At 34.3% G+C, this 17,303-nt stretch overlaps 1 protein-coding gene across 5 annotated transcripts in view; it reads left to right on the top strand.

Moving 5' to 3' along the window:
• Positions 1 to 17,303, top strand: part of SPATA6 (spermatogenesis associated 6) — a 72,790-nt gene that overhangs the window by 33,339 nt on the left and 22,148 nt on the right. For 3 of the 5 annotated variants that reach the window (XM_081057492.1, XM_081057489.1, XM_081057490.1), the window contains exon 6: positions 231 to 330. In XM_081057492.1, the coding sequence (XP_080913618.1) occupies positions 231 to 330 (100 nt within the window). The remainder of the gene's footprint in view (positions 1 to 230; positions 331 to 17,303) is intronic. The other 2 variants (XM_081057493.1, XM_081057491.1) reach the window with 1 other exon arrangement.

Raw genomic sequence — 17,303 nt, forward strand, 5'->3', positions numbered from 1 at the left:
TTAAGACTATTTTTTGAACATATTGTGAGGACTTAATACTACAGCGGGCAATAAGTGCCTGATTTTATATCTGCCTTTCATCATTGGCCAAAGGAAGAAAATGTGTTATTCTAATCTTTGTATGTTATAAGATAGGGATAAGAAAAAAATGACTTTCTGTGTCTGGCATTTGGAATGATTTTTTTCTCTCCCTCTGGCTACAAGTCACCTTTGTTTTTCTATGCCTACAGATTCCATTCTGATTGGTGTTCATCTTCAAACTGCGATGAGATCCATGATCGGGTAAAACATGTCTTGAAATCACATCAGGCTCATCAAAGACATTTATATGTTAGTTTCTAAAAATTTCTCTCGAAGGCTTTTTATAACTGGGCGTGAAAACCACCCAAGATGCTTAAAACTTGCAATATTTAATCACTGGGAAGGAATATATAAAGCCTGTATACCTAATTTCCTGCTGGACGTGAGTCTTTATGCAAAATGTTTGACACAGATAATCTGAACTATGAACAAATTTAGTGATAATTATCTCCTAAAGAGTCAGTAAATAGTGACTTTATATTTTTTTCATGGCCTTCAAAATATGTGGCCCAGTACAAAGCAATCTCATATCCTGAAAATAGATTTGCTTTTACATGGTAGAATTTGGGAGCGGGTGAGGAAATATGTATTTTGAAGAAACTTCTCAGCTAATTTTTATGCTAATTAAATATTTAAAAGAGGAAAAGAAAGGGTAGGTCTATGAGGTTTAATATTAGAGAACATCAATATGAGAATATTTTCTGAGATAAGGCACAAATAACAAACATATAAATAACAGCTGGGAAATACAGTATATTCTTTTTGTGTTTGATTTCTTGTTTCATTTATTAGTTTTAAAAACAATTATTTATTATGAGTGTCATGTTGGGAATTAAGCTCAGTCCTGAATTATAGGTTATGTGACACTGGCACCAGTTTGTACTGTTTTAAGTTTCTATATGCATAATCTTCTTAAATTAAACTTGTTTTCAAAGTACAATATACATATAGAAAATACACAAACCATAAGTAACAGTGTCATGAATTATAATAAAATCACCTCATATAAACTGTCTACCAGATCACAAAACAAAATGTTATCAGCTCTGCAGAAGTCCCTACTTTTTCCTCACAGGTATTGCCACTCTGAGGGGAAATATTATCCTAACTTCTAATAGCAGGATTAGTATTGTGTGTTTGGATCTTTGTGTAAATGAGATCCTACAGTGTCTACTCCTTTTTTTTTATGACTTGTTTCACTTTGTTTTTACAATTCAGACATTTTTGCAATGCAGGCATCTTGTTATATGTAGCAATAGTTCTTCACTCTTGCTGCTGCGTGCTGTTTCATCATATGAAAATACTACCATTGATTTACTCATCCCTCCTGCCAACATTTGGATTGTTTCTGCTTTTGGAGCTGCTATTAGAAGTTTATGCATGTCCTTGGGTAACTCTGTGCACATTTATTTGGATAGTTACCCACCAGTGGAATTACTCCATCATAGGGTATGTGTCCATTCAGCTTTGGTAGATACTGCCAGAGATTTTTCAACAAGTGACTTCAACAGTTTATACTATCAGTACCAGTGTGTGTGAGTTCTGCTTGTTCCACATCTTCACTACAACTTGGTCAGTTGTGTGTGTGTTTTCATTTTGTTTAGCATTTTATCACTTAATGGTTTTAACTTGCTGCTTCCTGCTGACTAACAAATATGTTCATTGATCATTGGGATATCCTCTTTTGTGAGCATTTGTTCAAGTCATCTGCCCATTTTTATACTCATTGTCTCCCTTTCTTTTTTGGCTTGTTAATAATTCCATATAGATTCTTTATATGAGTTCTTAATTATACCCATATGCTTTGCATTTTTCTTTTCCCATTCTGCATTGCCTTTTCAATCTCTTAATGGTATCTTTTTTTATGAAAAGATGTTCTTAATTCTAATGAATCTAATTTTTTTTTCATTTTTGATTAGCATTTTAAGATTTTTTTGTCTACTTCAAGTCTTTGTCCTTTATATATTTCTAAAGGATTTTTGTTTTTTTTTCCACATTTAACTATATGATTGGGTTGGAATTATTATTTTTTTTCTGTATGGTGAGTGGTAGATAGGTTTCAAGTTTCAAGAAAGGTTCAAAGGGTGACGTCATAAGAATGGCAGCAGCAAGGTGGATTTCTTGCTGCCGGAATTTACCACAAATCGAACATCTATAACCCATCAGAGGACTCTCTGCTCATCACACAGAACAGCTAAGAGACTCATACGAGGATTACAAGAAGGCCCATTGCTTGCCCTTCTTGTGTTGAAGGGCAAGACTCAACACATCCAGAGGCCAACTCCAGACCAAACCAGAGTACTACCAGGTTTGACCTACAAGTGACACACCCAGAGGGAATTCTCTACAGGCACAAGAGCCATAGGGGCCAAGCCTCATTTAAGTGGTCAACCCTCAAGCAGCAGAACATCCGCTGTGGGCAGAGCCAAGTCTCACAACTAGTCAGCCTAGGAGTCAACCCCACCTACTCATAAGCCAAAAGCAATTAAAGATCAACTTTAACAGGACAATATACACAACACAAGAGTCACCTTTGGAGCACACGCACAGGAGAAGAAGGAAGTAGTGCAAGTCAAATATAAAGGACACATACTACCTAAGATAACCCAGCAAAAACCAAGAACCCTAGGGGATCTACCTAATACATCAAAGCAATCACAGAGAGTCAGCCAGAATGGGGAAACAAAGAAACATGTCCAAAGTAAAAGAACAGAAGAAACCTCCAGAATTGGAACCAAGTGAAACAGAGGTAACCAACCTATCAGAGACAGAGTTCAGAACACTGATGATAAGAATGTTTAAGGAGCTAGTGACGACATAAAAAAGAATAGAGAACTCATAACGAACAACCAGTTAGAACTGAAGAATACAATAACTGAAATAAAGAACACACTTGAAGGAATTACCAGCAGGTTAGATGAAGCAGAGGATCGAATCAGCGACTTAGAATACAAGTTAGCAGAGATTACCCAAACAGAACAACAGAAAGAAAAAAGAATAAAAAACAATGAAGATAGTTTAAGAGACCTCTGGGATAACATCAAGCGCAACAACATGCGCATCACAGGAATACCAGAAGGTAAAGAGAGTAAGCAAGGGATCGAGAACATATTTGAAGTTATTATGTCCGAAAACTTCCCTAACCTGGTGAAGGAAACCAACATAAAAGCCCAGGAAGTGCAGAGAGTTCCAACCAGGATAAACCCAAACAGGTCCACACCAAGACACATTATAGTTAAAATGGCAAAGGTTAAAGACAAAGAGAGAATCCTAAAAGCAGCAAGAGAAAGACAGCAGGTTACGTACAAGGGAACTCCTATAAGACTATCAAATGACTTTTCTACAGAAATGTTGCAGGCCAGGAGGGAGTGGCAGGAGGTACTCAAAGTGATGGAAAACAGGCCTAGAACCTACAGTGCTTTATCCAGCAAGGCTATCATTTAAAATTGAAGGAGAGATAAAGAGCTTCCCTGAAAAGAATAAGCTAAATGAATTTATTGCCACCAAACCAGCACTGCAGGAAATATTAAAAGGATTTATGTAAACAGAAGAAAGATGAAAACAATCTAACTACAAATTTAAAAAATGGCAATAACTATGTACCTATCAATAATCACTTTAAATGTAAATGGATTAAATGCTCCAATCAAGAGACATAGGATGGCTGAGTGGATAAGAAAGCAAGAACCTTGTATATGCTGTATACAAGAGACTCACCTCAGATCAAAAGACACACACAGGCTGAAAGTGAAGGGTTGGAGTAAGATATTTCATGCAAATGGAAATGAGAAAAAAGCTGGAGTTGCAATACTTATATCTGACAAAATAGACCTTAAAATGAAGAACATATTAAAAGACAGAGATGGGCACTATATAATAATAAAGGGATTGATCCGACAAGAGGACATAATCCTAGTAAGCATCTATGCACCCCACAGAGAAGCAATTAAATATATAAAACAGATATTGACTGCCATAAAGACAGGGATCAACAGTAACACTATCATAGTAGGGGACTTCAACACACCTCTGACAACAGGGGACAGATCTTCTAGACAGAAAATCTATATGGAATCAACGACCTTAAATGACACATTGGACAACTTGGATTTAATTGAATTTTTCAGAGCATTTCACCCCAAAGCTGCAGAATACACGTTCTTCTCAAGAGCACATGGAACATTTTCCAAGATAGACCACATGTTAGGCCACAAAACAAGTCTTGATAAATTTAAGAAAATTGAAATCAATTTTCTTCTCTGACCACAGTGCTATGAAATTAGAAATCAACTACAGGAAAAAAACTGGAAGACACACAAATTCATGGAGGCTGAATAACATGTTATTAAATAATGAATGGGTCAACCATGAGATCAAGGAAGAAACCAAAAGATATCTCGAGACAAATTAAAATGAAAACACAACGACCCAAAATCTATGGTATGCAGCAAAAGCAATCCTAAGAAGGAAATTCATAGCATTGCAGGCCTACCTAAAGAAACAAGAAACATCACTAATCAACAGTTTGTCGTCACGATTAAGGGACCTAGAAAAAGAACAGCAAAATAAGCCCAAAGGAAATACAAGGAAGGAGATAATAAAGATCAGAGTGGAAATAATTGAAATAGAAACCAGAAAAACAATACAAAAGATCAATGAATCCAAAAGTTGGTTTTTAGAGAAGATAAACAAAATCGACAAACCTTTAACTAGACTCATCTAAAAAAAAAGAGAGGACCCAAATCAATAAAATCAGAAATGAAAGAGAAATGACAACAGACACCACAGAAATACAAAAAGTTTTAACAAATTACTATGAGCAACTATATGCCAACAAATTAGACAATCTGGAAGAAATGGACAATTTTCTAGAAGCATACAACCTTCCAAGGCTAACTCAAGAAGAAACAGAAAACCTGAAGAGACTGATTACCACCAGGGAAATTGAATCAGTAATCAACAAGCTCCCAACAACCAAAAGCCCTGGACCAGATGGCTTTACAGGTGAATTTTACAAAACATTCGAAAAAGAATTATCGCCTATTTTCCTCAAGCTATTCCAAAAAAGCCAGAAGGAGGTAAGGCTCCCAAACACTTTCTACGAGGCCACTATCACCCTGATCCCAAAATCAGACAAAGACACTACAAAAAAAGAAAACTACAGGTCGGTATCTCTAACGAACATAGATGCGAAAATCCTTAACAAAATATTAGCGAACAGAATTCAGCAATACATTAAAAAGATCATACACCATGGTCAAGTGGGATTTATTCCTGGTATGCCAGGACGATTCAACATCCGCAAATCAATTAACGTGATACACCACATTAACAAAAAATGAAAAATAAAAATCACATGATCATATCAATAGATGCAGAAAAAGCATCTGACAAAATCCAGCAGCCATTTATGATAAAAACCCTTAAGAAAGTGGGAATAGAGGGATCATATCTCAACATAATAAAGGCCATCTATGATAAACCCACAGCTAACACCATACTCAATGGGGAAAAGCTAAAACCATTCCCCTTAAGATCAGAAACAAGGCAAGGCTGCCCACTTTCTCCACTTCTATTTAACATAGTGCTGGAAGTTCTAGCCACAGCAATCAGACAAGAAAAGGAAATAAAAGGCATCCAAATCGGTAAGGAGGAAGTAAAATTGTCATTATATGCAGATGACATGATACTATATGGAGAGAACCCTAAAGACTCCACCAAGAAACTATTAGAGCTGATAGATGAATTTAGTAAAGTAGCAGGATACAAAATTAATATTCAGAAATCAGTTGCATTTGTATATACCAATAATAAAATATCAGAAGGAGAAATTAAGAAAACAATCCCATTTACAATTGCTTCAAAGACTATAAAATACCTGGGAATAAATTTAACCAAAGAAGTAAAAGATCTGTACTCAGAAAATTATAAGACACTGAAGAGAGAAATTAAAGAAGATACAAATAGATGGAAACACATACCATGCTCATGGATAGGAAGAATTAATATAGTTAAAATGTCCATACTGCCTAAGGCAATATAGAGATTCAACACAATTCCTATCAAACTACCAAGGGCATTTTCCACAGAAATAGAACATATAATCCTAAAATTTATATGGAACCATACAAGACCCTGGATAGCCTCGGCAATCTTGAGAAATAAGAACAAAATGGGAGGTATAATGATACCTGACATCAAATTATACTACAAGTTTACAGTAATCAAAACAGCATGGTACTGGCATAAAAACAAACATATATATCAATGGAACAGAATAGAGAGCCCAGAAAAAAATCCATGCCTATGTGGTCATTTAATCTACGACAATGAAAGCAAGAATTTACTGTAGGGTAAAGAGTCTATTCAATAAATGGTGCTGGGAAACCTGGACAGACACATGCAAACAAATGAAGCTGGACCACCTCCTTACTCCATATACAAAAATAAATTCAAAATGGCTTAAAAACTTAAATGTAAGATCTGAAACCATAAAATTCCGGAAAGAAAATATAGGAAGAAACTTTTCAGACATTACCCGGAGTAAGATTTTTACTGACATATCCCTTCAGGCAAGGGAAGTTAGAGAAGAAATAAACATGTGGGATTACATCAAACTGAAAATTTTTTTCACAGCAAAGGAAACCATCAATAAAACAAAAAGGGATCCTATTGAATGGGACAAGATATTTGCCAATAATATATCCAATAAGGGATTAATATCACAAATTTATTAAAAACTCACTCAACTCCAAAAATACAACCCAATTAAAAAATGGGCAGAGAACATGATGAGACATTTTTCTAAAAAGGACATAGAGATTGCAAACACACATATGAAAAAATTCTCAACCTCACTAATCATTAGAGAAATGCAAATAAAAACTACAATGAGATATCACCTCACCCCAGTCAAAATGGCTGTGATCAGTAAATCAACAAACAACAAGTGCTGGTGCAGATGTGGAGAAAAGGGAACCCTTGTGCACTGTAGGTGGGATTGCAGATTGGTGCAGCCTCTATGGAAAACGTTACGGAGGTATCTCAAAAACCTGAAAATGGAACTACCTTATGATCCAGCAATTCCACTCCTAGGTATCTATCTGGAGAAATCCAAATCTCTAATTCAAAAATATTTATGCACTCCTATGTTGATTGCAGCACTAATCACAATAGCCAAAACATGGAAACAACTGAAATACCCATCAGTAGATGACTGGATTAAGAAACTGTGGTACATTTATACCATGGAGTATTATGCAGCCATAAAGAAAAAAAGAAATCTTACCATTTGCAACAACATGGATGAACCTAGTGAAATAAGTCAGACAGAAAGAAAAATACCATATGATCTCACGTATATGTGGAATCTAAAGAAAAAAAGAAATTAACTAATCAGAAACAGTCTCAGAGACATAGAGAAAAACACTGAGGGTTGCTAGATGGGACGGGGGTGAAAATAAGAGGGAAGGTGAGGGGATTAGAAAGCACAGTCAGTAACCACAAGATTGCCACAGGGATACGAAAGTCAATTTGGGGAATGTAATCAATAATGTTGTAAAGCTTTTGTAGGGTATCCAATGGACACTTGTCTCGTTAGGGAGACCACCTCAGGGATGATGTAGATGCCTGCTCACTGCACTGTACACCTGAAGCTGAAGCTGAAGAATAATAAATGTCAACTACAATTTTATATATGTGTATATATAGTTACAAGACATGGAGTACAGCATTAGCAATAGAGACAGTGGAATTGTAATAGCTGTGTGCGATGTCAAAGGGATAGTGGATGGGGTAGGGGGTTTGGTCACTGTGAGGGATATAAATGATAAATGTCTAACTATTGCTCTGTGCACCTGAAACTAATAAAAAAGAAAAAGAAAAAAAAAGGTTCAAGTCTCATGATAGTGGATGTATCTGTTTTTCTAGTTCTGTTTTATTTATTTTGAAACTATGTCGTTGGTTGAATACAGATTTCAGACTGTGATCTGACACTTTTATTGTGCAGCTTCCTGCTTCATCTCTAGTGTTATTCCTTGTTTCACAGTGTTTTGTCTGATGTTAGTATAGTTATAGCAGCTTTCTTTTGGCTAGTATATGAAAGGTGTATATTTTTCCATCCTTTGTGTTTTATTATTATACTTAAAGTTCATATCTCATAAGTAGCACACGAGCTTTTTTTTAATCAAGAATGAAAATTTAGAATTTTTATGTCAGTTGATGAAACTTTTGTTTGGATTAATAAGTATTTTTTGCCATTTACTTTCCTTTTTATTACCTTGTTTATGTTTTTAATATTCTGTCATTGGTTGTCATACAGATTTTAACATGCATACTGACAAATTATTTCTTTGTCGACTTCTCCAATAATATTGAGATCTAAACACATTTAACTCTTTTAACCCGTCTCCTTTTTTGTATATTACTGTGAATTTTAATTCTACATATATAACACAGACAAGACATTTTATTTGTATAGTGATTTTTATTCATTTTAACCACATATTTATCCTTTCTATTATTCTTCGTTCTTTCCTGCAATTCCATGTTTCTACCGTGTTTCCCCAAAAATAAGACCTAGCCAGACAATCAGCTCTAATGCGTCTTTTGGAGCAAAACTTAATATAGGACCCAGTCTTATTTTACTATAAGAACGGGTCTTATATTAATTTTTGCTCCAAAAGACGCATTAGAGCTGATTGTCCAGCTAGGTCTTATTGTCGGGGAAACATGGTATCTAGATTCTAGAGTTATTTTCCTTCTGCTTGAAGAATTCCCTGTAATACTCCTGGCTGTGAATTCTGATTTTGTTTGTTTGAAAACATCTTGGTTTTACTTTTATGTAAGATAGTTTTATTGCATATAAAATTTTAGGTTGGTAGTTATCTTCTTTGGCATGTTAAAGAAGCCATTCCATTGTCTTCTGGTTTCTTTCATGTCTGTTAAAAACTCAGCTGTCATTCCTTTGATATAATGTGTGTGGGGGGGTACCCCATTGCATTTAAGATTTGGTCTTCAGTTGTCTTATTATTATATACCTTGATATGGTTCTTTTGGATTAATCCCATGTTAAGTTTTCAGAGCTTGTGAAACTTGTAGTTTTGGAAAACTTGTAGCCATTCTTTTTTTAAATATTGCTTCTGCTCCAATATCTCTACTCTCCCTCTGGAACTCCCAATTACATTTATATAAAATCTTTTGACTGTATCGCATATGGATCTTATGTTTATTTTGATATTTTTAATTCTTTTTTATCTCTCTCAAGTTTGGGTATTTTCTTTTGAAATGTCCTCTAGATTGCTAATCCTGTCTTCTACTGTGTATACGTTTCTGTTAAAACTATTTGAAACTTCTTGAAAAATATAACTTGAAAAGACAAACTGCCAAAATGAACTCAAGAAGAAATAATCTCAATAGTTGTATATATATTAAAGAAATTGAATATGATGTTAAGAATCTTCCATGAAAGTAAACACTAGGCCCAGATGAAGTCTCTGGTGAATTTTAGCAAACTTTTAAGGAAAATATGATATCAGTCTTACATATTCCTGAAAATGAAAGTAAAACTTCCCAAGTCATCTGATGAGGTCAGCATTTACCCTAATGTCAAAACCAGACAACAGCATTACAAAAAAAGAAAAAGACCCGGGCCAGCCCGGTGGCTCAGGCGGTTAGAGCTCCGTCCTCCTAACTCCGAAGGCTGCCGGTTCGATTCCCACTTGGGCCAGTGGGCTCTCAACCACAAGGTTGCCAGTTCATTCCCTCAAGTCCCGCAAGGGATGGTGGGCAGCGCCCCCTGCAACTAAGATTGAACACGGCACCTTGAGCTGAGCTGCCACTGAGCTCCCGGATGGCTCAGTTGTTTGGAGCGTGTCCTCTCAACCACAAGGTTGCCGGTTCGACTCCCGGAAGGGATGGTGGGCTGTGCCCCCTGCAACTAGCAATGGCAACTGGACCTGGAGCTGAGCTGCGCCCTCCACAACTAAGACTAAAAGGACAACAACTTGAAGCTGAATGGCATCCTCCGCAACTAAGATTGAAAGTACAACAACTTGACTTGGAAAAAAGTCCTGGAAGTACACACTGTTCTCCAATAAAGTCTTGTTCCCCTTCCCCAATAAAATCTTAAAAGAAAAAGACCCAAATCACTCATGAACATAATATGTAAAAATCCTCAACAGCATATTAATAAATCAAATCCAGCAGGATGTAAAAATGAAAGTACATCATAATCAAGAGGGCTCATTCCAGAAATGCAATGTAAATTCGTCCCATTAACAGATTAAATAAAAAAACAAAACACATATTCTTCTCTGTGTCATTTCAATGGACACAGAAAAAGGATTAAAAAAAAATTCAACTTTATTCATGATAAATAGTCTTAGTAAAGTTGAGGTAGATGGGAACTTCCTCAACCTAATAAAAAACATCCTTACAAAACCTATAGTCACCATTGTACTTAATGGTGAAACACTGAATGCTTTTTTTCTAAGTTTAGAAACAAGGCAACGATACCCCCTCTCACCATTTGTTTAGCATCATACCAGGAGTCTTAGGTGATGCAAGAAGTTAAGAAAAAGAAATAAGAGGTATGTTGGCTGGAAAGCAAGAAGCAAAATTGTGTTTGCAGAGGATATGATTTTCTTTGTAGACAATGCCAAAGGACCTACAGAGAAGTTCCTGGAAGTAATAAGTGAATTTAGCAAGATCACAGACTACAAAGAAAGTCATTATTTTCCCTGTATGCCATCAATGAACTGTTGAAATTACAAAATTAGAAAATCTGTACCATATACAATTGCACCAGAAATTGAAGTGCTTAGGTAAAATTCCAACAAAATACGTTCAGGATTTGCGTTTTAACAATTATAAAACACTGTTGAAAAAACTCAAAGAAGATAGAGTTAAATGGAGAAATATACTATATTCACAGATAGGAGGACTTAACATGAAGATGTCAGTTTTCCCCATTTTGATCTCATTTTTAGGCAATCCTAAAAACCCCATCAACCTTTTAAAATAGATACTGGCAAATGGATTTTTAAAAGTGTACGTATTGGCAAAAGAACTCTAAAAACCAAAACAATTATGAATAAAGAACAATAGTGGTACAGGGCCCACTTTCTAACTCCAGTGCTTACTGTAAGTCACAGCGATGAAGACAATGTAGTGTTGACTAAATTAGAGACAAGTATGTCGGGAAAATAGAATAGATACCCCGTAAATAGACCTACAAAACTTGTCAACTGATTTTTCTCACAAGTGCATAAGTCTATTAAGTGTCTACTTTTTGTTACCTTTTCAGCACATGGTTCTGGATTTTAAAAAGAAGAAGCTTTTTGACACATAATTTAAAATAGACCTAAACCATAGTAGAAAATCTGTTTAGTTGATGTTTGGAAATAACTTTTAAGGTATGACACAAACACATGACCCATAAAAGAGAAAAAAAAAGATGAATTATACCATTATACTGTATGTAGGTGATGCTCCTTTAGATGTAATATTTTACCGTTTTGTGGCTCTTTGTTCAGCACCACATCTCCAAGCTTCCTCTCTGATTACTTCTGTGATTGTAGTACTCTAGTATTTCCTTCAGTGTGGGTCTTACTGCAGATGAATTCTTCCAGATTTGTTGGTTCTTTTATCTAAAAATTTATTTTACCTCAATTTTTGGAAGATATTTTTTTCTTTTGTCTGAAAATTTAATTTACCTTGATTTTGGAAGATACCTTTTCTGGTTGTAGAATTCTAAGTTGGCAGTTAATTTCTTTCAGCACTTTTAAGCTGTCATTCTATTGTTTTGGTAGAGTTGTTTGTGGGTCTTATTGTTGCCAATTTGAACATGTAATTTTTTATTTTTAAACTTTTGAAAACTGATAAATGTAACTCAAATACTGAAAAATGTGTATAATGTTGCTGGATGATACTTTTTCTGAAGGTGAGCATTCCTTTGACGAGCATCCTATCAAGATACAGAATCTACCCAGCCATTCCAGTGGCCTTCCACATAGCCCTTTAAAATCACAACCCTCCCTCACCCATAAAAGTAACCCAGGATTCTTTTTCATGGAAGTGATTTTCTTGTCTTTATGATATTATCCCCAACGTGATCATTTTTTTTAAATTAAATATACCTTTTAATTTTTTATTAATCCATAGGCTCCTTCTTTATCTCTTTTCTTCTGCCACTGTATTTTACTCTTGCATTTTTTTCTTTATCAAAAAAACAGGATTATTTGTCTGTTGAATTTCCTTAAGATTTTGTTGATATTCCTATGGTGTAAACATGTTTCTTTGTCTGAAGTATTTCTTTTAAATTAGTAGTAGGATCTAGAATCTTAATCAAATTCAGTTTTTTGGGTTTTTATCCAAGTCGTGTTAGGTCTTTCATCAACCAGCAGGCATATAATATCTAATTTATCCATACTCTTGTCCTCTCTCTCTCTCTCTCTCTCTCTCTCTCTCTCTCTCTCTCTCTCTCTCTCTCTCTCTGGCAATTCAAATTCCAAGATGCATTACATAGGAGTTACAAAACTGGTGCTCTTCCAACTTTGTCATCCATTCTTTATTTGCTATAATACTTCTAGAAAGATGTACTTTCCTTCATACAGTAACTTGTATCCTTTCATGTATTAATGTTAATAGATGGTCGTTTTTCAATATTTACACATATAATCATATAATCTATAAATAGTGATATTTTGATTTCTCCCTCTTTAATCTTTTTGCTTTATTATGCTATCTGGGATTTTCAAAACAACATCAAATACAAGTGGTGATAGAGGGCTCCTGTCTTGTTCGCCATACCAAGAGGAAAGCTTCTTATGACTTAATGTTAAGTATGATGCTTGCTGTAGATTTTTTGTGGATATTCTTTGTCAGAGTACAGGTGTTCCTTCTATTCTTTATTTTAATGTGGTGAATTACTTACTTGATCTTCAAGTGTTAAATCAAGTTTGCATGCCTGGAACAAAACTCTTGGTCATAATTTAAATTATATATATATATATATATATATATATATATATATATATATATATATATATATATGATATCTCACTGACTTTAATTTGCTAATATTTTACCTAGGATTTTGACATCTAAGTTGCTAGTGATTGGTCTGCAAGTTTTCTTTCTTATAGTGTATCCCTTAGGTTTTGGCTAGCCTAATAACAATGAGTTGGGAAATAGTCTCATTTATTCTCTGGAAGAGTTTATTTAAGATTATTTTTTGTTAATTGTTTTTTGACAGCCCACCTTTGAGGGAGAGTTTTCAATAATGGATATAACTTGCTAATTTCACTTAATTGTGGACAGATAACATACTTTGTATGATTTCAGTTATGTTAAACTTACTGAGACTCATTTTGTGGTTTAACAAATGGTCTTTCCTGGAGAATTTTCCATATGTACTTGAGAAGAATGTATATTGTGTTGTTGTCAGGTAGAGTGTTTTATAGATATCTGTTAGGTTTAGTTGGTTTACAGTGTTGTTCAAGTCTTCTGTTTCCTTGTTGCTCTTCTTTCTGTTTGGTTTATTGTTCTATTCATTGTTAAAAGTGAAGTATTGAAATCTCCAGCTAATATTTTGAAGAATTTCTCATTCTCCTGCTGTATTATTCAGAGTTCTCCAAAGAAACAGAAGCAACAGGGTGTGTGTGTGTGTGTGTGTGTGTGTGTGTGTGTGTGTGTGTGTGTATTGAGGAAGAGAGAGAGAAATTTTAAAGAATTGGCTCACACAGTTGTGGAGGCTTGGAGAATAGAAAATATGAACATTCAGGAAGAATTGCAGTTTGAATCCAAAGACAGTGTGCTGGAAGAATTCCTTCTTCCTCGGGGGCAATCAGTCTTTGTTCCATTAAGGCTTTCAAATGACTGGATGAGGCCCACACACATTATGGAGACAATCTGGTTTACTCAAAGTCTATCAATTTAAATGTTAACCTCATCCATAAAAGCCTCACAGAAAGACACAGAATAATGTTTGACCAAAAATCTGGGCATAAACTGAGCCAAGTTGACAGATAAAATTAACCACCACACATGCTTTTCCACACTCTGCCCGCAGCAATTTGTCAAAATTACCATTTAAGTGTTCTTTATGTGGTCTTCTCTTTAGACTTTATTTTATCTTCTATTATACTTAAAATATAAACCAAGTTACAGAATTAGAGAAACCTGAGTTCAAGGCCAGCTATGCAACTTTTTATCCTTGTGACTTTGACCAACTCTATCTAAATTTTCTACCTAAATTAAAGTACTAAAACCGTTATGATTAAGTTATTTGTCCAAGGTGACAGTGCAAATTAGAACAAATGATCAAAGTCTATTTAAATTCTTGTCCTTGTACACAGTTCATTATAAATAATGTTTTGAATTTGATAGCAGTAAAACTCACAGGTAGTTTTAACTGTATATGAGAATTTCATTTGTTTTAGTATGACAAGTATATGTTTTATTTAAATACTATGTGATTAGTGAGATTGCTGCCCTTTTTTTCTGGCTTTGTCTTAGACTCTTTAACCACCTTTGTCCTAAATTTTTAAGTTGGCAAGCATGGGTAGATATCTTTTATGTCTTTGTTCCAGGGATATTCTAAGTATGGTGTCAATTACATGGTGTAAGATAGTGATCATTGATGAAAGGAATCTTTAGAGAACAATTTAACTCACTGCCAATTCAGAGAAGGAAAGCCTCGGCTTTCTTTAATAATGTGTCATTTTATTAATGACTTTTGCTGAAAGGAAAATATTTCTTCACGGAAATTCTGAAAACATTTCTTCTGAGCTATATTATTTCAGAATACTTTCATAAAAAAAACTAAATAGATATTAGCTGAAAGAGTGTAAGCCTAATTTTCATATAGGAGAATACTCTAATGGCTTGGGATGGAGGTTTAGATTTCGTAGTCCAGTTTACGTGCATTCTAGAATGAAATATACTGGAAATCAAATTAGACCTGGATTTAAATTCCAGCTCTACCACTTAATAACTTGTACTTTTAGGCAAGTTATGTGATTTTTCTGAGATTCGGTACCTTTTTGATAAGGTTATTAAAGGCTTAAATGATACCCATATAAAAAAAAAACCTAACTCAGTCTTAGATACCTTGAAGGTACTTAAAAAATACTGGTGTCATCCATCTTTTTCTTTATTTACGTGTGGGCAAATGGGAATGCTGGTGAGGAATTAGAAGGGAATTACCTCTCCATGCCCTGGGAACGTATTTTCTGGCACTGAGAGGAATGATACATCTCTTCAAATGTTTGCTCGATCCATAGTCAATAACATGTAAGATGTGATGTTTGTTGCCTCTCTGCTTTTATATAACCTGACCTTTGGAAAAAAACTATACAAGGACTCTTATAAGAGATATGTATGTGTATTGAATATATATTAAATGTCAAAAAATAGAGTCTTAAAATTTGAAGGAAATAACCATGAAGGTCATCCTTTTTGTTTCTCAGGGCAGAATTCCCCTCTAGGAAATCCTTGATCCAGATGTGTGTCAGAACTCTACATGAGTTACTCCTATTAAGACAACCATTCTGTTTTGAGGATGCTTCATTAATTAGAAAGTTCTTCCTTGTTGTTTATTATGTCTCCTAATAATTCAATCCTTTGGTCCATTCTATCCATAGAGCTTCATAGAATAAACAAACCTTATTCCACATGTGTGCAGGAACTGTCTTAGTCATCTTTCTATTCTGAGAGTCTAGGATAGTAATTAGCCAATTCAAAGTATGGTTTTGTGTAATGATAATTGAGGTTCAGATTTTTACTGTTATATGTTTTTTTCATTTATAACTTAAAAAATTTAGTCAATGTTTTTGTTACTTCTGGCCAAAATTTTTTTCATCTGTATTGACAAAATTAAGCAAGGAATATTGATTTATGTTTATGTGTGATACTACTTATTATATAATCTGGAAATTGACAATTTTTCCCAGGGATAGAATTTTTAAATTTATTTATATCTCTTTCATTTAGTTTTTCTTGCAACATAATTTGTTTCTTATGGTTGAAACCATTACATTTTTTAATTTCTTATACCTCTTTTGTAGCGTCTTTTGCACTTATTACAGACAATTACATTATCTGAAATATTGTTAGAGTAAATAAAGCTGCACTTTATTAACTTATAACACTGGACAAAAATAAGTAACATCTAGCTATATTCTATTTAATAAAAAGATCTAAAACCTAATAGTAAGGAAAGGTTTAAAGTAGAAAAGCAAATATATACCATCTAAGCACTAACTAAAAGAAAGCCATTGTAGCTATGTTTATAGTAAACCAAACAAAATTAAGGGGAAAAGACATTAGTAGAAATAAATGGAGTTACTTCATAATGATAAAGGGGTTTGGTTCACCTAGAAGCTTCAATAATTCTAAATATATATTCACGTTTTCTGTGATTTTTTAACTTGCTCCTTTATTTGTTGCTTATATTTTTGACTTAATGCTCTTTTCCCAATTGTATGCCATCGGCAAATTTCAAAAATCGTTTTTCTTCATAATCTATATCCAGCTGATTCCTTTCATAAACTGAATGAATCTCCCTTATTAATACTAATCTGTGTAGCTCTCTATTTGTGCTTACTAGTTGCTTTTGTTATCAGTTCTCTTTATTTCTGTTGCAGTTTGACTAGGAAACAAGGGTATTGGCCAGTAGGTGAGAAAGATATTTGATACTAAATTATATAAAATAACATATCTTAAGAACATAATTACTGCGAATGATATAGTTAATAAAGCCGTCTCTTTGGAACTTTATTTAATATGCCTTTGAATGTGTCAGTTAGTAGAACAAGCTGCCCATAGAAGGAGAAGTATCCATATATTTGATTCCAACTAGCTTGCCTTTCATTTTTGCCTATTGGGGCTTATTATTGCATTTTGGCTTATGAGTAATTATTCTAAGTCTTCTCCGTTGTAAGTCATAAGTGGGTATTAGAATGCTTATAGCTACATAGTTTTCTCAAATACTTGTCATTCAGAATGCAGGTACAATCTGTTGAGAGTTCATATAACAATGTATAAGATATACACATCTTATTATGTATCTTGACACAGTATCCATTCCCATTCATTTATTGATTCAAGAAACACCTACCGAGTGTCCAGTCTTTGATAAGCGGTATTAGCAGGCGTATAATGAAACTGTATTAGTTTTATTGAACAGAATAATAAAGTCTCACCTACCCTTTCATCTCTTT

The sequence above is a fragment of the Rhinolophus hipposideros genome, assembly GCF_964194185.1.
Source record: "Rhinolophus hipposideros genome assembly, chromosome: 8".
NCBI classification, from domain to species: domain Eukaryota; kingdom Metazoa; phylum Chordata; class Mammalia; order Chiroptera; family Rhinolophidae; genus Rhinolophus; species Rhinolophus hipposideros.